The 21,226-nt window shown below is 40.9% G+C and overlaps 1 protein-coding gene across 6 annotated transcripts in view; it reads left to right on the top strand.

Annotated features, from left to right (window-relative positions):
• The window catches only part of YAP1 (Yes1 associated transcriptional regulator), a 114,207-nt gene that overhangs the window by 42,638 nt on the left and 50,343 nt on the right, over positions 1–21,226 (top strand). For all 6 annotated transcript variants that reach the window (XM_041770301.1, XM_041770300.1, XM_041770299.1 and 3 more), the window contains exon 3: positions 12,212–12,327. In XM_041770301.1, coding sequence (XP_041626235.1) covers positions 12,212–12,327 — 116 coding nt within the window. The remainder of the gene's footprint in view (positions 1–12,211; positions 12,328–21,226) is intronic.

The raw sequence follows: 21,226 nt of genomic DNA, 5'->3' as shown, positions 1-21,226 counted from the left end.
TGAATTTTTGGGGAGAATGTGTTCAGTCATTGTGGCATTATGAATAGAATGTCACTGGACGTAACTACAGGTAAAAGCCATCTGGGATCCGGATTTAGAGAACTTTTGTATTTATTTCAGGAAGTGTCCACTTGAGTTTTGGCATCATTCAAATGACTGCTCCATCCTCACCCCTCCCTGGAGAATAACCATTTCCAAGGGAGATGCATTTAAGCATGTCACTCTTATATGACAACATGGTTGAGTCGTGTTTAAATTGATTTCATACCTGTGAGCAAATGTTAATTTTATTTAACCTAAGGGCATAGGGGTCCGATTACAGTGGTGTACAGTTTGTAGAGTATAATCAGTTGTACGTTTGCTTTTATGTGTTTCTGCCTACACTTGTTCATATTTTAGCCCAATTTTAATAGGCTCTACTGATAGCTCAGTTATTTAAATTTCAATTTAAGGTTCTGATTTCCAGTAATATAAAAACTATGTTATCCTAAGGGCTGAGTATGTAAGTCTTCTCATCCTTATTAAGAAATTCCAGTATGTGCACATCTCGGAATTTTGGAGGGTTCTAACCCTAGTCCCTGGTAGATCTATACAATTAGAAAAAAGCATATGGTTGTAGCTTAGGAACTGTAGCTCATAGAAGGATGATGGAACACAATGTATCATTGTTCCTAGAATCAATTAAGCTTGTAGGTTTAGCTAGCTTGGGGGACAGCCTCTAGCATGTGACTATAAATAACACTTGCACAACAAACATGGGCTTGATAAGTGAGCAGTAGGTCCCGGCTGACTGCCTACTTTCTAAATTTTAAAACCGGTCCTGCCATAATAGTATTTTGAGAGCCTGATAGCAGTAATAGAACTTTGAAAATTAAAACATTCCTCACATCTATTTTGTATTATTCCTGGTTTTCCAGACTTAATCTTATATTTGTTATTTCCTAAAAGTTAATTTTTCTTAATAAAAAGAATCCTTTAGTTTGACCACTTGGCTTCTCATTAGATACTTAGGTTTTATGGTCTTACACATTTGAGTACAAATTGTCTTACTTTAAGAGGTGGTGATTTGGTTGCACAGGTGTCTCTAACCCTAAAAGCAGAGCACACTTCTGTCATTGCAGTTTTTGTTTACCTTTGTTGGGAAAAACTAGCAATTTCTTTTTTCTTTTCTTTAAATGTGAGAGTGTTCTGTTTCAATACTTTTTTTTTTTAAGCTTTTATTTATTAAGGAATCCCTGCTGCCCTCATTGTGGGGTTTGAACTCACAACCCTAAGATCAGGAGTTGCCTTGCTCTACCAACTGAGCCAGCCAGGCGCCTTGGAAAAGTTAGGGATTTCTCTCCTTTCTCATAACAGTTGAATTACAAGCTTGTGCAGCAAAGATGATTTCACAAATGTGCATTTTATTTGAGGGTTACTGTAAGCAGGTCACTTCTGCTAAATTTTTTGGTTTTTCCCTTTCACAATATGAGAAGGTCTGAAAAGTGTTTTAGGAGATTAAACAGTTGTCAGGTGTATTTTTAGAGAATGTTCCTGTTCAAATAGTTTACTAATTATGTTGTTAAATTCTTATAACCGATTGGTGGCATCGGTCATCACAGAATCTTGGCAGAGTTGTAAAGAACCAATTTGCTAGGTAGTTCTGGACAAGTGCAGACAGTTTAATAAGACTACATTGCTGGGGGAGGTACCTGGGGGGCTCCGTAGGTGGAGCGTCTGCCGTCAGCTCAGGTTGTGATCCCATGGTCCTAGATTTGAACCCTGAGCTGAGCCCCATGTTGGGCTCCCTGCTCAGCAGGGAGTCTGGCCCCCCTCTCCTGCATGCTCTCTCTCCCCCCACTCCCTCTCAATTAAATAAATAAAATGTTTTTTTTTAAAAAAAGACTACACTGCTGGGGTTTTGTGAAAGGTGGATTTTACTGGTTTAGAAGAACATTTCAGAAGTGGATTATGAAAGGAGGCAAGCAGTAATATGATATGGTTAGTTCATAGCAACCCCATTTTTTGTTACTAGTTCTGGATTTTAAACGAAATTGCAACATTTGGCAGACTGACAGGGAGTTTGCAGTGACACTTAGGTGATACTTAACTCTGTCCACCCTCTGTCCCAAAAACACCAGGATTTGTTACAGCACAGTTCTCCATGTAACTACTGCACTCACTTAACACATGATGTAGAAGTACTGGTGTGTGTTTCTCACTGTCCCAAGAATCATGAGCACAAGAGTTTGTCTTCTTTTTTTTTTAATTTTTATTTTATTTTATTTTATTTTTTAAGATTGTGTCTTCTAACAATTTTGCTGACTGATGACTCACAACGTGCCACTCCCTGCAGGACAGTGGACCCTATTTAGGATTTAGGTCACAGTATTTCTTGGTAGCTAAAGAATAAACCAATGGAATAAGCTTTCAGTTCATTACATGGTTACTGAGCACATACGTGCCAAGCACTATATTCATGTTTGAGATAGAGGGGGTGGGAGGCTCCAGGTCCCATGGGGAGAGGTACGTCATAGAGACATTCTCTGCCTGTAGTTTATGCTGCTGCTTTTTTTTTTTTTTTAAGATTCTATTTATTTGAGAGAGAGAGAATATAAGCTGGTGGGGGTAGTGGGAGAGGGAGAAGCAGACCCCCTGCTAAGCAAGGAGCTCCATATGGGACTTGATCCCATGACCCCAGGATCATGACCTGAGCCCAAGCCAGATACTTCACTGCTGAGCCACCTAGGTGCCCTGTACTTCATGCTGCTTAATGCTGTCCATCCATCAGCCCTTTTTAGCAGGAAATTGTTAGGAAAATGTTTCTTACTTTAAAATAAAATTCATGAGAGACTCTCTTTTTTTTAATTTTTATTTATTTATGATAGTCACAGAGAGAGAGAGAGAGAGAGAGGCAGAGACACAGGCAGAGGGAGAAGCAGGCTCCATGAACCGGGAGCCGGATGTGGGATTCGATCCCGGGTCTCCAGGATCGCGCCCTGGGCCAAAGGCAGGCACCAAACCGCTGCGCCACCCAGGGATCCCTCATGAGAGACTCTTAACTCTAGGAAACAAACTGAGGGTTACTGGAGGGGAGATGTGGGGGGAAGGAGTAATTGGGTGACAGGCACTTGATGGAATGAACACTGGGTGTTATATGAACTGATGAATCACTAGATTCTACCCCCTGAAACTATTAATATACTATATGTTAATTAAATAAAATAAATTTAAATAAATATTCATAGGTAATCGAATTCATATGAAGTTAATTATATACATAATTTTGATATATACATTTTTTATATATTTGATATATAAAATATATACATGAATATGAATGAGAAATATAGTAATTTATGATAAAATAGTATGTATATTAACATATATATTTAGATATGACTGTTTCAGAAGCTATAATAAAAGTAGTCTCATGCTTATGTCTGCAAGTCCCATGAATGTGACAGTTTTGGATAAAGACGAAGTGTGTTGAATTGGTAACTAAAAATACCAAGGGGATATTACTATTGATAGTGGGATTATCCAAACAGGATGTACTGTTAACAGATTCCCCACAAATCTAAATGTAGTTTATTGTTTTCCAGAAAATTTTGGCATCTAACTAAAATTGTACAAGATATACTTTATGTATGAAGTGGAGTCTTATGTGTAAAAGTGGTGTTTGCTTACATGAGTGTCTGGTAGGACATTCTAAAGTTGTTGAAGATTGCACTGCAGGAAACCTAGCATCCAGCACCCTCCCCCGGTAAATATTTGCAGGACCATGATAACCAAAAATGCCATCACCACCCTCCCCCAGACTCCGTTTCTAAATTGAGAATCATTGCTCTAAATAAAAATGTCGGTACATTGTCAACTCAGTTGTTGAAAGTCTGCAGTGCTCTTTGTTTTGTTTTCAATTAAAGGCATGGAATGGAGACCATGGCCAGTGCAGCCAGTGCTGTAACACACAGGATCGCAGGGTCCTGAGGTCAAGCCCCACATGGAGTCTGCTTGAGATTCTTTCTCTCCCTCTCCCCCATCCATCCCTCTCTTAAAAAAAAGGGAAGAAACTCATCAGTATTTTTTTTTATAACTATAAAACTCGTTTCCCATTATGTTGCTTAGGGTTCCTTATAAGGATTATGGATTCAGTATTTGATAATACAACATACAACCAACAATTTGAAGAGCATCTTTGAATTTGTGGGAAAGGGCTTTGCAGGTACATAAGAAATGTTGCCCTCCCTGCCCCCCATTTGCTTTGGTTTATCACCATTTATGTCTCCTTACCTGAGACCTGCCATCCTCACTTCAGAGCTGTTCTCTCTGTTCTGAACATCTTGACTCGGTCCATCCCTCACTAAGTTTTTCCTGTTCTAAATATTGGACTAGCACAAGAATGAAGTCAGGATATATATTTGAGGGCCTTTTGTGTGCCAGGAACCACATTACTAGTCACTTTTATATGTATTGCTGTATTTAGTCCTTGCAGCCCTGGGAAGGAAATAAATCATTCCCATTTAACTGAAGACAGTTTGACAAAATGACCTGCCCGTACAGAGCTGGGATTCGATCTGTGTCTGTCTTATTTTTCTTGCTGTTCCACAGAGAAGCTTCTGAGAGGAGGGATTTGTGTCCTGAAAAGGTTTCATACAATCAAGTGTTTTAGAAAAGGCTAGTTGGTGGAAAGATGATCTGAAGTAGTCTCAAGAATTGTAGCAGATGTTTGAAAAGAATCAGGTTCATAATAGGCTTACATAGCTGTTGATTATATGGCGCTGATACTGATCTGCACAATGAATTTTTAAAAGAACTACAATGTCTAAGCCATTCTCTAGGGTTCACTTCCAAGTGGGCTTACTATTCACAGCACACACATTTGTGTTCATAGGTCAGTGTGATCATAAGGAAGAGTTACTTTTGGTAAACTTTGAGAGATTATTTGAAGCCAGCACTTGTACTGGCACTTAGACACAATGAGAAGACAGTGCCTAGGTAGGCAACTTGCCTGTTACCGTGTCTATATCTTAAGTTATACCAGTGCCAGAAATCTTGTTTATAAATTTAGAAACAAAGTAGGAAAAACAAAAGCCAGCATAATTTTTTAGAGTACAAACCACTAATTTAAAGGAATAGAAATAGTAAACATAATATGCTCATAACCAGTTTATGTCTTTACCAGCGTCAGCAATTAACCGATCACTAGCATCCTCTAACAATTGTACATTTTCTGTAATAAAGATAACTTTCTGTTCTGATGGCCAAACTTGTTTGCTAGTCCTGGATTAGTCTTAATAGTTGATGAATTGGAAAAGAAAGCATTTAGAAGAATTCCAAGTCTCTTTTTAAATTACATTCCTTGAAGACATTCTATTCTGCTAGAGTGGCAACTTTAGCATTTTAGAAAATCCTTTCCTATTTAGACCAGTGAGATGAGGCGGAAAGAGCACTGAGCTAGAAGCTAAAAGGTGTTTTAATTCCTGGCTCTGTTGCTTCCTATCAGTGTGAGGGAGGGCCAGTTTCTTCATTTTCCTGAACCCCTGTGTCCCATTTGTTAAGGAAATTGTTCTGAGGAGTGAATGAGAGCCATTGTGGTAGGGTCCATCCTTCAGCAGGGGGATGTCTTTTTTGTGCCCAGCCCGTGCTTCTCAGCACCCCAGACCCAGGTCCTCTTGAGACAAGCCTGCAGAAAGAGTGGTGACTTTGTTCTGCATGGGAAAACTCAGGGTTTCAGTGGGGAAGGCAGCACATGGTCTCTAATATGTGAGAAATGTTTGTGGGACATTTCTTGTTTTTAAGTCATCTCTACACCAAGCATGGGCCTCGAGCTCACAACCCTGAGATGAAGAGTCACATACTCTACCCACTGAGCCAGCTGGGTGCCCTGTGGGATGTTTCTGACATTTAGAACCTGTGTGGTGGGCTTCCCACTCCTCTCCCCCTAGTATCCAAGGGATCTATGAGAAGTTATGTTTGTGTATCTGAAAGCCCTGGGAACTTTTCCCAACTACCATAATCCCTTTGTATTTGAATGGGAGAGACGCAGAGGAATGCGACCCTGGGTTTTTGTGCCAGATGTTGTGGCAGAGATTTCTGTCTCCTTGTGTGTAACTTCTGCAAGGGTTAGAGGAGAAGAGGTGGTGATGGAAAGATTAGTCTTAAAAAATCTAAATCACACCCCAGATGTGGTTTATTATAAGAGGTGTGGTTCATCATAAGAGGAAATCTCATGTAGGTCACCGTGCAGATGGTGCATCCATTCTGAGTTAAAACCCAGCTCTGCTGCATGCAGGTCATCTGCCCTCGGACAGATGCCTTCATCTTAATACACTGTAGGTGGTTTTCTTTTGTTTTGTTCTTTTAGTGTTTATTTTTTTTTTTCTGAGTCCTAAAACAATGGCAGGTTATCATCCTCCCTGTTGAGTAATGGTCCTAGGGAGGCGAGAGTTTGGGGTCTCCCCATCATAGTGTCAAGGAGCCTTTTGTGTTCTTGTGGTTTCCTCTGTGCTTTGACAGTGTAACAATAATACTGTTATTCTTTATAAGGTCAGAATCCCCGCATGTTCAGGGCCCAAGTTTGAGCTTAAGGGAGAATGTAAAGCTTCTGAAATACCTCAGTACCCCGTAGCTGCAGTTACCTTGTGGGACAATGCAAAAAGTCTGTTTCTAACGGTTTACTTTAGGGTTTCTGCCCCTTTTGTGGTTCTGTATACACTTTGCTAAGTCATCCAACACGTGAGACCAAATTCTGCAGTGTAAAATAAAAGAGACAAAAGCCCGTGGGAAAGGTGGCTTGTGTGGACACAGGAGAGACCATTGCCCGAGCGGACTTTGGTCAGAGCACAGCGCTTCTGTCTCATCTTTTCGGATGCTGACAGGTTCGTTGTCTGCCAGCTTTGGCTGCTCCACAGTGAGATCACCAACTTTATCTTGGTCATCAATCCAGTCATTTTTCTTCTCCAAAATAATAGCAAAGATCTACTTAAATATGTTGAAGGGGCTGTAGGATTTCACACTTATTTTCTTATAGTAAGTTCAGCATCTAGACTGTTCTTAGGAACATGATAAACTGAATCTTTAGTTTGTTTCTATGCTATGTATAACTGCATATTTTTAACTCTGGAAATAGTGTTTTATGAGTTTTTCTTAATTTTATCTCCTTGGTTTATATATTTTGATTCTGTTATTTATAATTTGACGTTTTTAGAATTAGTATAGTTTGACAATTCTTTTCAATCCTTTTTCAGATTAGTGTTTACATGAAGTCTTCATCACCCATGTTCTGAAGTAATATATGCTGCTTTAATATATGTTAGAGTCAGTTTGTGCTCCCCAAGCACTGCCAGGGTCAGGCATGCCCCCACGTGCATCTGCTTCAAGCTGATCTAGTGTGATAGAAATTATATTTTGTCGTATTCTGGCATCTTTTACTGAATCTTTAATACCTGTACCTTTTTATTCTACCCTTGTAGTATTTGTGCAATATTTTTGTTATTCAATATGTATTACAAAGTGTTTACATTTTTGAGTGCTGTCCTTTTCATTTATTTGTTTGGTTCATAAATTATTCTCAGAATTCCCGGATGCCACGTGCAATCCTCCTATGCCCTGGTTATGTGATTTTGTACAAGTCCCTGAGTTTTCTTTTCTTCATTTTAAAAAAGATTTATGTATTTTGAAGAGAAGGGAGAGACAAAGGGAGAGAATCCTCAAGCAGATGCCCCACTGAGTGGGGAAGCCCCATGTGGGGCTCAGTCTCATGACCCTGAGAGCATAACCTGAGCCAAAACCCAAGAGGCGTCCTCTGACCCAACTGCCACCCAGGCGCCCACATCCCTGAATTTTCTATTTGCATAGTGGGGTTACCAATAATACCAGCCTCATTATTTCATGCTCTTCAGAAAATTGAAGTCCTCACCCCAAAACCCATTCTCCTCTTACCAGCCAGTGAAATTCTTTGCTTCTGCTGCATCCACCTTGGGTTATAATGAAAGCTGTGTCTACGTTCTCTTCTTCCTGCCCTCTGATGGTGACTATAACTCTTGAGCTCATCTGTTTGTTTCTTTTTGTTGTTGTTGTTAAAGATTTTATATATTTATTCATGAGAGACAGAGAGGCAGAGACACAGGCAGAGGGAGAAGCAGGCTCCATGCAGAAGCCCAATGTGGGACTCAATCTTAGGACTCGATCCTGGGACTCCAGGATCACACCCTGGGCCAAAGCAGTTTACGCTGAGCCACCCAGGGATCCCAAGCTCATCTGCTTCCATGCACATTTAATTTTGTGCTTCTACCTCTTGAAAGAAACAGAAACTCCTGTGCATCTAGTTGCAGTTTAACTTTCTTCCCTTTACACAACTAAATCTGTCAGCTTCCTCACATCCTGTCACTACCACCCTCCTCATGCTACCCAGCCTGCTCTTGCCACTGCCACTAGAAGTCTCCATGCTAATTCTAGTGGACCTACATTAATCTCATTTTTTGGAATCTCATTTTTTGGCAAAGGTGGGTGTTTGGTATAAAGTCAGTAAGGCTACAAGGACTTTGAGAGAAATTAATGTTCTTAGGGCAAAAAAGGAAGAAAAAAGCTTTCTTTTCATTAATTCACTGACATATTTATCAAACAGCCTTCTAATCATTGAAGATTCAGTAGTTAATAAAGTGAATAAAAGCCCCTGTTTCTCTGGAGCTTTTGTTAGTGAGAGGAAACAGGGAAACAAAATAAAATAGGTCAGATTATGATGAAGGATTATCAGGAAAAAAAATAAAGTGGAGAAGAGGTACTCTAAGTTTAGACATGGTAGATTTTAGGTGACATGGATAGGGAAGGCCACACTGTGAATATGACATTAGAACAAAGACCACAGGAGGTAAAGGAGAGGTACCGTGAAATATCTAGGGGGAAGAGTAGACCTTGCAAACTATTTGGTCTTGGCAAGAATACTTTTTTTGAGGTATTAGATGTTTTTATAAAAATTCTTGTTCTTATGATAAAAAGGATGGATATTTTGAGGCATACTGTTTCAAATTGACTTATTAGGATAAAATAATAATTTTATGATTTATTCTTACAGAATAAGTACAAATTCTAAGTTAATTTTATTTCACATTTTCTTTGGCATCTAAGTGATTGCATGCTTTTATAGTTGGACAGTTTAGATAATGACATCTTTATTCCTTAAAGAGCTCTAGATTTTTTATTTTTTTAAAGATTTTATTTATTCATTCACGAGAGACACAGAGAGAGGGAGAGGCAGAGACTCAGGCAGAGGGAGAAGCAGTCTCCATGCAGGGAGCCCGATGTGGGACTCGATCCTGGGACTCCAAGACCATGCCCCTGGCCGAAGGCAGGTGGTAAACCGCTGAGCCACCGAGGGATCCTGAGCTCTAGATTTTTTAAAGTAAATGCGCCATTAGCATACTCTGGTACAGCTTTCTGGGGCTCTCAGCTATCTCACTGGGGCTTAAGGGCTGTGTCTGGAAGAGAAATTTTAGCATTTGTATTGCTTTTGTAACATTTCAGTAAAATGATCTTTGGAGAGCAGTAAGTGTGTTCTCTTTATTCAAACTCTAATTTATTTCAAGGAGAAAGAAGCTTTAGGAACAAATGTATAGGTTGGTGCCTGTATTACAGAAGTCATCAGAGGAGGTCTTCCTAAGCCCTCAGGTGGGGCCCTATTTGGTTATGAATGGATTAATAGGATTTTTGTAACTGATTAGTTTTTTGTTTTGTTTTGTAATGAGAGACAAGGAGAGAGAGGCAGAGACACAACACAGGCAGAGGGAGAAACAGACTGTCTGTGGTGGAGCCCAATGTGGGACTAGATCCCAGGACCCTGGGATCATGACCTGAACTGAAGGCAGATAGATGTTCAACCACTGAGCCATCCAGGTGCCCCAGTTGATCAGTTTTCAGGGAAACTCACCTGTTGAGTAGTTAGGAAACTACGTGCAGTATCTTCAACTTGCTTCCAGTATTCCTCCCTCCTCTCCTGTACCCCTCACAGGCAGGGGGATTTTAGGAAGTACTCGACAAAAGGAGTAGGTAGGGGCACATACTTTGAAATTGAAGATCCAGTAATAATCACTTGGCCATTTCCTTACCTAGTTTCTTAATATTATATAGGCAGTGAGAAATATTTCTGTAAATTTTGTTCTTGAGGATTGTAAGCTTCTTTTTAGTACCATTGTATTAATTACCCCATAGGTATTGCTTGATGTCTGTAAGCATGAGAAGCAGTACGTATCTAGAAGGCATTTTATGGTTTTGTTTGTTTAGTGGCTTATATGGAGGATTGGAAGGGAAGAGGAATAGGCTCTTCCTGAGTCTGATAAGGACCCAGTCTTCTGGAAGGAGGTGCTTCCAGGGCAGGATGGAAACAAGGTTGTGCCTATTGTCTGGGCCTGAGCAAATGCTAGTGCTAGTGCTAAAAAGCATATAACTGGTAGGGGAGTGTGCTGGTAAGTTATGGTTCGAGAAATTACATGCTCCACTAAGTAAATAAATACTCTTAGTATTTATAGTTGGTCTGCAGGAACCCCGACTTGACAGGTACCCTGCTGTTCGGAAGTGGACAGGCCTTCCCTGTTTTCATCCCCTTTCTTCTTGCCTGGGAGGACAAATCATTCTCCCATTGCTAGTAGATAATACTTGAGGTTCATATCATTCTAGCCAGAGTGCAGTGATCCTTTCTTACTGATAGGAGTACCATTCTAGTTCATTTCAGAAAAGTTAACGAGAGTGTCATTTCCTTACCATTGTGACACGAGAGGATTCGAGAAGAGAGAACTCAGAAATTGAAGCAGCCATACAGAAAATGATTGAGGGTGGAAACTTCTTAAAAATAACCCTTTATTTTTGGCCACTCCCTATTCAAAAGTAATGTTAGTTTATGATTGTTTAATAATAGGAAAGCCTAGCATTAGCAAGGCAGAGTTCTGTAATTTAGCCATCTGGGAACAAACACTGTGAAAATGACGTCTGTCTTCCCCGTGTTTTCAGCATATACACACATAAGCTCAAACTGTACGTAACTGTATTACAAATACTTTCCATGTTATTAAATACTCTTCTAAAGTATTTTCAGTAGCTGCACTGTAGTCTGTCATACATTCTAATATTTAGTTAACCAATCCCTTTCATTAGAGATTAGCTGGCTTTCAAGTTTTTGCTTTTATAAATTATACAGAGAGAACTTTGATCAGTGTTTGAATATGTCTCTGGCTATTTCTATTTCAGGATAATTTTTTTTTTTTTTTTAATGATAGTCACAGAGAGAGAGAGAGAGGGAGAGACACAGGCAGAGGGAGAAGCAGGCTCCATGCACCGGGAGCCTGATGTGGGATTCGATCCCGGGTCTCCAGGATCGCACCCTGGGCCAAAGGCAGGCGCTAAACCACTGTGCCACTCAGGGATCCCTATTTCAGGATAATTTCTTAAGTAGTTTCACATATACAGTGTTTTTAGCTTGTTTCACTAAACAGACTTTGCTGGAAGAAGAAATCTCTGAATGATCCTGTGCTGGATTCTGTGCTAGAAGCCTGGTAGTCTTATAGTTCACAGAATCTTTAACCCTTTGCATCCAGTTTATAGATGCTCAGATGTTTGTGCACGTGTGATAAGATGTTTTGCAGTAGTAACAGGATGCAGCATTTAACATCTAAATGTTTTATTTAGCAACTAACAGACCTTTGACAATCATGAGGTAGTGAAAACTGAATTCTGAAGTCAGTATGTCAGATCTCTCATTTGCTCAGATGAAGATTTTCATTTTGTTTTGGCTTTGGAATAAACCAGTAATTTAGAATAAGACTTTTTCATTCTTTTGTGGTTTACTTAATGGGCTTTAGTTCTAAAAAGTATATGTTAATTGGCATTCTTAGCTCCCAGAGAAAAAAGTGGGTGATACCCTTGTGAATTTGGGGTTTTGGTCAGATGACTGCTATCACAGATGATTGGTTTATAAATCACCTTTTATGAGAAGCAGATAGTATTAGTCCCAGAGGTGAAAATGATTTCCCTTCCCTTAACATTGCCAGTGTGGTTTCTCAGATCTTGCTGGGATAGTATCTAGGAAATGTGAGTAGAGCACATGGCACAGGGGTGAGGAAAGATTGCAGAGGAAAGGGAGTAAGCGCCCTGGCCTGCCTGTGTGCTCCAGCGCAGTGTGCTGGGGGCTGTTCTGAGGATGTGTGTGTGTGGTCTAACACGCTGATTTGTTATGTCTCAGTCACATCGATCAGACGACGACGTGGCAGGACCCCAGGAAGGCCATGCTGTCCCAGATGAGCGTCACGGCACCCACCAGCCCCCCAGTGCAGCAGAGTATGATGACCTCAGCCTCAGGTGAGTGAGACACTTGTCCCAGCACACGCAGCAAGGCTTGTGCATGCATAGGATTCTCTGCGCAAAATGGTAATAACTCTTTTAACAAAACTGGAGCTTGGGTGACAGTTCATTTCTGTTTTTGTTTTTTTTTTTTTAAGTTTCACTTCTGAAGTCAGTATGTCAGATCTCTCATTTGCTCAATTTTGATTTGCTTGTGTTTGACTACTGCTTTCTTTTGTCTTGAAATTGGGTGTTTCTTCCTTCCCTTTGTAATTTGGATGGGAAGCCAAGTTCTGGTGTTCCTAACTACCTTGTATTTATTTACTTATTTATTTAGATTTTATTTATTTATTTATTTGAATGAGAGAGAGAGTACGCTTGTGAACACACATTAGCTGGGGGAGGGGCAGATGGAAAAGCAGGCTCTCCCAACCTGGGACTTGATCCCAAGAACCCTGAGATCATGAACTGAGCCGAAGGCATATGCTTCACAGACTGAGCCTACCCTTTAAAGCACATACTTATTCTGCCTTGAAAGTGACTGGAGGGTAGCAACATATAAACTCCAGGCGTCTTTCTGAGGTCTAGTGTGTGTTATTGAACACATTTTCACCCTTTTAACAGACAGCAGACCTGAGTATGGATTTTTTTTCTTATTTGGCAATGTTTTTAAATCTCCTGTTTTTCTTATCTACATAATGTGGATTTCAGTGCCCATTACTAGAGAGCAGGAGATATGAAAAGACATAAGAGAGTAAATCTAAAGCTTTTATTTACAGTTGTAGTGCAGGACAGATACTCAGTAGAAGTTCATTACACCCCTAGTCATTAGATGTGTGTTTACATGGGCCCAAGGCCATCGTGCCCCATCCTGCATCTTTGTGGACAGGAGGAACAGGTGCTCCCTCCTCAAGGAAGATGCAGCTCCAGGACTGGCATCAGGGCTTGGAGCCTTCGATGTGGTTCTCTAACCACTTGTCTGTGCCCCCACGTCACCCCCTTTGCTGAGGTCCCCGGTTCAAAGCACAGGTGGCAGCCACGGTCACGAGCAGCACTTGGGGCTTCGATGGCTTTCTTCTCACAGTGCATCCATTCTCCTCGCCAGGCACATGGACCAAGACAGCATGAGCAGCTGTCCTGTAGGTTTTGTCAAACAGCAGCCTTTGGAAAAGAGCTGCCAATACATGGGGGTTCTTACCATAGGTTGACACAAGGGCTCCTTACCTAGAGAGCTCATAGACTTAGAAATGTCCTTCTGCGGGCAGCCTGGGTGGCTCAGCGGTTTAGCGCCGCCTTTAACCCAGGGTGTGATCCTGGAGTCCCTGGATCGAGTCCCACATCGGGCTCCCTGCATGGAGCCTGCTTCTCCCTTTGCCTGTGTCTCTGCCTCTTTTTTCTGTGTCTCTCTTATGAATAAATAAATAAAATCTTTAAAAAAAAAAAAAAAAGAAAAGAAATGTCCTTCTGCCCCCAGAGATGATGCCAGTGTGTCCAGTGTTTCTGCTGTTGCATAACTCTGTTCTTGCCTTCAGTGGGCTGAATTCTTGAATTCTGAACAGTTAAGTGCGAAAACAAAAATGACACAAGATTCAGGACTAAGCTTATCTTGTAAACCTTCTTGTAAACTCTTGAAAAACGGTGAATTCCCTAAATCATCCATTTTAGCTTATTTTAATAAGAATATATTTACCTATTCTCAGAATTTGTTTTATATGTGATATTTAAGTTAAACGTTTTAAGACAAAATGTTAGGAAAGTATTTGACTAATATTTTTACTTGACACGTAGATTTTTTTTTAATCATGTAATTTCCAAATAAAAGTTGTGAAAACTGCCCTATATTATATAGTCCAAAGATGATTCACATTATTCATTATGTCATGCTCCATCTAAAACTATGCCTAGGAAACTAGTCATAAATAACTCATTAATTTAAAGTTTATTTTGAAAGATTTAGGCATTTTGCATCTAACAAGGTTGATTGTGATTCTTTTAGAATATTAATTTATTTTATTCCTATTAAATATTCTAATGGTAATGGCCTGACAAAGTAGGGAGAATTTGTATTCAAATTTGTGTTTAAAATCAAAAGAGAATATCAAATTGGTTTTAGTGGGTTTCAGAATATTTGTGTTTATATTTTGTTTGTGAAATGAAAAATATGTTTTATATACTGCATATAAATTAGTAGGCATGCTTACTTGTAGTTGTATTCAGTAAACAGAGGCAACTTTGGTGGGGACATTTGGAGCAGGGTGGGGTTAGGAGTGGGGGTTTGGACGGGAGCTCGGAGGTACAGACTTGGCCTGAAATGGGACAAGCCGCCTGGAGAGACGTGGGTGTGCCAGTGGTGGGAGGAGGAGGGTCAGTAATATGAGTGGGGTCTGCTTGGACTCCCACAGTTCATCCTCGCAGCGGCCGTGGACATTCCCATTGTCCCCACCCGTCTCCCTTCCTGTCTGAGAGAATGTCAGTAGTGTTCTCATAATCACACAGCTGGCTCAGTCCTTGGTCATGGGGCTCCTGAGCCCATCCTCTTCTTCTGTGTGGGGACCAGGATTGGGACAGGAGACAGGGAAGAGCCCCGAGGGCAGCAGAGGGACAGGACCTGCTTGTGCTCAGGGGATGTTTTCAAGCCCAGCAGAGGTGCATGGGGGGTGTGCTGGAGGAGGGGCAGAAATCATAAAGCGCACACTGCGTCTTCAATAGGAGGGATGTGGACAGAGGACACTAAAAGTCATTGTCTTTGATGGACAGGCCTGGCTGTATGAGGGGTTACAAAACGAAAAGACAGATGTAGGAAAACTACAGAGGTGTTTTCTAAACCCAAACAAAAACTGATCCTAAAAAAGGAAAGGAAGTTACCAGAAGTTTCAGAATGAGAGTAAGATATGAAATTAAGGCTATCTGAGAATTCTCAGAATAGGATGGATGTAAGTGTGGATTATTGGGAATTTAGTCACATGGACGCTCGGGGGCAGAACTGGTGCATTGAGGGCCAAGGCTGCTGAGACCATTCTGGCAGCCACAGACCTCTGCTTACTCTGAGGCTTGAGCACATGACACTTGGCTTTCATTTCTCAGGGAAATGGACATGTAAGCGGACATGGTTAGCGGACATGTAAGAATACATAGGACCTTGACACAGTCTGGAGATACGTGGAATGGAGGTCATGAGAAACATCATCTTGCTGTTATCACATTCACATAAAATGACAACTCGTGTGTCACTGTAGTGAGGTCTCAACCCAGCGACTCCCCTTTCTCCATCCAGGAGCAAAGAACAGTGGTGCTTGGGGAGGTGCACAGCCCAGTTTCTCAATAGCCATGAGAGGAAAGGGCTTAATCTCTGTCTCAGCGTGTCTCCATAGAAAAGCTGCAAACTCAATGCTCATCTCTGTCTGGATAATAATCTTTGAGAACCTGGAGAGCAAAGAGAATTGTGAGGCGATTTCAATAAATTTTGAGGGTGTTTACTGTAACAAAGCAGCAGATGGCTTCCAGCTAAGCCTTGGTATTTACGGTTTTCACCCTGAAGGGAATACCTTCTAAACTGAATGCTAATCTGAAGCCTTCAGATAAAAGAGAAAACCCCCACACTTCACTTCCTTTTTTTAAAAAAAAATTTTTTTATTTATTTATTCATGAGAGACACAGAGACATAGGCAGAGGGAGAGGCAGGCTCTATGCAGGGAGCCGGGTGTGGGATCCTGGGGCTCCAGGATCATGCCCTGAGCCAAAGGCAGATGGTCAGCCACTGAGCCACCCAGGCGTCCCAATGCACTTCACTTCTGAAGCACTTCCTTGGGCAGTGGTGCTACATGCAACTTGATTTACATTTTTTAAAAAAGATATATTTATTGGGGATCCCTGGGTGGCTCAGCGGTTTGGCCCCTGCCTTTGGCTCAGGGCGTGATCCTGGAGTCCCAGGATCGAGTCCTACGTGGGGCTGCCTGCATGGAGCCTACTTCTCCCTCTGCCACTCCCTCTCTGTTTCTCTCATGAATAAATAAATAAAATCTTAAAAAAAAAGATATGTTTGAGAGAAAAATTGGAGGAGAGAGAGGGAGGGAGGAAGGGAGGGAGAGAGAGAGAGAGAGAGAGAGAAAAGAAAGAAAGAGAAAAAGAAAGAAAGAAAGTAGAAAAGAAAAGAAACCCAAGCAGACTCCATGCTGGGCCGAATGTGGTGCTCCATCTCAGGACCTTGAGGTCATGACATGAGCCAAAACCAGGAGTCATACTGTCAATCAACTGCACCACGTAGGTGCACCTTGACTTACATTTTTATCATTAATTATTTAAGCAAGAACTTTCTAGTTTTGCTTTAAAAAAAAAAAAAAAAAAAGAGGGATCCCTGGGTGGCTCTGCGGTTTAGCGCCTGCCTCCAGCCCAGGGCGTGATCCTGGAGTCCCTGGATCGAGTCCCACATCGGGCTCCCTGCGTGGAGCCTGCTTCTCCCTCTGCCTGTGTCTCACCTCTGTGTGTGTGTGTGTGTGTGTGTGTGTGTGTGTGTGTGTGTGTCTGATGGATGGATGGATGGATGGATGGATGGATGGATAAATAAATAAATAAATAAATAAATAAATAAATAAATAAATAAAATGAGTGTAACTGTGTGTTCTGGTCTATTCCTAATCAGACTACTTCCTTAAAACATGGTCATTTTCTTTAGATGCTCTAGACCTGTTTTCTGCATAGTTTTTTAATGATTCACTATGCCGACTGATCTTTTAAAATTCTCTCTGATTCTGAGATTTTATGAAATCCTATTTCTTAGTCTGATTCAGTTTAGCAAAGCGATTGGTTTACTTGTTTTTTTTCCCCAAGCCCTTTTTCAAAATAGGAAGTTGAAATGATGGATTTCATTGCTACACTGGATACCCATGGTTTGTAATTAGCTGCCAATTAATATATGTAATTGAGAAATCATTTATTTGCCGATTAAATGGTACATCTGGATAATGTTCTAGAGGCATGACTTACTATATCTTTTGTTAATTTATATCTTCAACTGTCCATTTAATTGGCAAATAAATGGCATTGAACCTTGTGAAAGGAATTTGAAAAGTGAGGAAAAGAAAACTAAGGGATGCCAAGGTGGCACAATTGGCTGTGTGGCTGGACTCTGGACTCTTGTATTCGGCTCAGGGCTCAGATTGTGACCTCAGGGTCATGGGATCAAGCCCCACAAGGGACTCTGTGCTCATCAGGGAGTCTGCTTGAGGTTCTGCTTCTGCTCCTTCCCTGCCTCGAGCATGCACTTTTTCTTTAAATCTTAAAAAAAGCTAAAAGAAAATCTAAGTAATTCAGTAAGATAATAGTCCTATCTTACTTTACATTAAAATATATAATAATATGGACTTATGTAGAAGTATGTATAAATCCTATCCTATTAAATTACCTGAGATGATTGATGGGTACCTGGCTGGTTCAGTCATGGAGTGTGCACCTCTTGGTCTCAGGATGCAGCCCAACGTTGTGGGTAGAGATTACTTTAAAAAAAACAAAAACAATTTAAATTACTTGAGATGATTGCCCTGAAATTATTTTAAGCATATTATGCCTTTAGCACACAATCAGCCCTTTGATGCCTGGTTAGGATCTACATATTGAAGCGTTTGTAAATATTAGTGACTTTTGTGTTAAACGTTTGGAAATACAGACTTGGGAGAGAGAAATGTGATATTCTTCCTTTACCCAGTTTTATTGATACGAAGATACTAAATTTTTAGTAGTAGTTTGATAACAGCGACCTGCAAGATACCTGAATCTAAAAGCACCAGTAAAGTCAAGAAAGAAGACTCTTTTTTTTTTTTTTAAAAGATTTTATTTATTCATGAAAGACACACAGAGAGAGCGAGGCAGAGACACAGGCAGAGAGAGAAGCAGGCTCCATGCAGGGAGCCTGACGTGGGACTTGATCCCAGGTCTCCAGGATCAGGCCCTGGGCTGAAGGTGGCGCTGAACCACTGAGCCACCCAGGCTGCCCAAGAAAGTAGACTCTGATGATCCAGAGATAATTTGGTGCCCAAGGGCTGGTAACTATTAGGACCATTAGAAATCATAAGCCTTGATTTAAATTAAGCAATGATTCAATTTTTTTGTCTACTTCTGGTAACAATCTAAAGTCAAATGACTTATCACAGGTACATTTTAAAAGATTTGTTGTTTTTATTTGGCTAATGTCCACATCTAGCAGGGTAGCACTTTCACATTTCCCTCTTAGGAAAACCTGTGTGGAATCCCAAGGGAACACATCACGATGGGTAGAGCAGATGCTCTCAGTTGTGAAGGTGTGAGGGGTGCCAAGCTCCTCCCTGCCAGCCTGTGTCCTCCTGCTTCATGCAGTCCCAGCACCAAAAACCAGTCAGGGGGAGATGCTTACCCAGAGAAATGTTAGGCTGACAGTGAGTGTGGTACGGGAGAAGCACAGGTAAAAGTAGATGGAAGATTCTTAACCTTAAAAAGTAAAGAAAGGGTGAAAGGTTGTGGAGGGAGGTTGCAGAGCTAACAACAGGTTTCGGAGCTGGTAATTCCTGCTTCCTGTTTGGTAGCTCAGCAGCCTCGAATTATGCCTTTCACCTCTGGAGTGGAGGAGGATAGAGAAGATGGAGAGTAAGGGTTCAGGTGAGCAGGATGGGCTTGAAGCCCAGCTCTGTGGCTCAGGGCCTGTGGGGTCTTGGGCAGGCTGCAGGAGGGGGCCACAGACCACAGGGGCACGGGCATGGGCAGACCGGCAGCTCCTCAGGGGCCCAGGCCCTCCTGGGGACACAGTAACACAACAGCACACCCTGCTTGGGGTAATGGCTGTGTAGATGGTCGATATCACTTTATCTGATGGTTTACATTGTATTCACTTTCTACAAACAGGGAGCCACTCTTCATTTACAGTGATTTTTTTTTTTTTTAATCACCAAACATGAATCATTGTGTGAACTTTTTACAGATTGTTTGGTTTAGATGGTGGAGTGCTAAATATCAATATGATTTTCTTCTTCTCATTAAAGTTAAAGTTGTTTTGATTCTTCTGAAAGTTCTTGACTGTTCTAAGATGGAAATTTTGTGGAGCTAAAGTCCAATATATGGTAGGAGATATGCTAAAGTCTATTGAACAGGAATAAAACCATGACGAAGCCCAGAGTCAGAGCAGTGAATGGAGTAGGAGAGCCCGTGTATTTTATTATTACTCTCAAGCTCCTATCCCAGATATCTTTTTGTAAACCATGGTTGCATTTTTTCCCCCTCGAATCTGGAACTGTACATAAATTAAGAAAAGATAGCCACAGGAAAAGGGAAAGTAGTAAAAAACAAAAGCCTAATAATCAGAACCAGTGTAACTTACTCTCAGGAAACTTGGTTTGTTTTACATAGTTGTGTCTTGATTGTGATTTGATAATTAAAGTTAGAAGAATGGTTAGTAACACGACAACAAGAACTGTATTTTTAATTCAAGAACAAGGAGCAGTCCACTTCATGACTAACAGTTGTGCATGAACGGTGGGAACTGTGAAGATGAGAGTACTGGGAAAGTGGGGATGTAGTGGGTTGAGGGTGTCCAGGCAGGCGGCCAGTGACCGGAGAGGCTGTTTCCATGTCTCCTCGCATATAGTTCCTCTGTGGTCAATGGTAAGTCCCATTGTGTGCCGCACACACTGTCCACCTAGTTGAGGTGCCTCCAGGACTCTGCTGCCTCATGGGGCATGCTACCTCCTGCGCGATCAGCCCGTGGCCTCTGATGTGCTCAGATGGTGAGCGCTTTTCCTTTGTCTGCTGGGGATCGTTTTTAATGTTAACCCACTCCAGTAATGACTGTTAACTTCAAAATGTTTTCCAAATAATATTAAAACTTAGAACTACCTGGGTAAGGTGGCAACATTTGGCAGATGGAACAATAGATATAATATAAATGGTCTTTCTGATATAAATTGTTCTGATATAAATTGTTACCTGATATAAATTGTCTTTCTCGATTCTGAGTCTAACTGAAATAAGCTCCCAGGGCAAGGGTCATTCTACCCCCCCCCCCATCCCCAACTACATATGCAGAACCCTAAAGTCAGTTGCTCTGGGATGGAATTTTGTGTTTCCGTATTAATGTATGGGCCTGTACAATCTATAGCATTTTTTAAAGTATTTGTGTCTTCATTCCTTATTGAAGAAATCCCAGCTAATCATGTTGAAAGGCAGATAAGGGGAGTTTCTTGGTTCTTCAGTGGCTGGAGATCAGTATTTCTTGTAGTAATTCCTTCCTGTTTTGTTTGCTTTCTGTGAGAGGCTCTGTTGTAAACATGGCAAAGGGGGGGAACGGACATGGACAGACGCACGGTGGCTCAGTTCCCTTACCTGATATGCAGCACAAATGACAGTTGTTTTTAAAAGTCTACTAGCAGTTTTTGAAATAATTGTTTGAGAAAGTAAAGTTCATTTGAATCCTGGAAGTTAACTAAGATTTTAGTGCAAATACTGAACCTAATGTTCTGTTATTTTAACCAGCAGACTAAGGAAAGCCAAGGATACTGTTATAGAAAATAAAGAGAAAAGTTGGCCTGTGAGTGTCATCGCTCCCAGCTCTCTTGGGCATGCATTACTAGATGTTGGTGCTTGTTACAAATACAAGTGTTCATGTTCCACTCTTTTTTCAGTTTTTATCTATAGAATTTTAGAAACTTTACTCAGCTCTGGAGTAGAGAAGATGAGAAAGAGATTCAGTTACTTACATTTAAGAAAAAAATAAATGTCTGTTTTATTTCTCCTCCGGATAGTGTTAGAATATTTTGTCTTTCCCACTGATTTCTAAATACTTCTGGTTGACTCATAAGAGGAATATTTGTGTGAAAGATTAAAATGCTAATTCTTTAAAAATGATATCCATAGACTACCATATATAGGCAGTGTCAGCGAAATTTTTAAAAATCCT

This window comes from Vulpes lagopus, chromosome 10 (genome assembly GCF_018345385.1).
Source record: "Vulpes lagopus strain Blue_001 chromosome 10, ASM1834538v1, whole genome shotgun sequence".
NCBI lineage: Eukaryota > Metazoa > Chordata > Mammalia > Carnivora > Canidae > Vulpes > Vulpes lagopus.
This window is presented reverse-complemented; position numbering and strand designations above follow the sequence as displayed.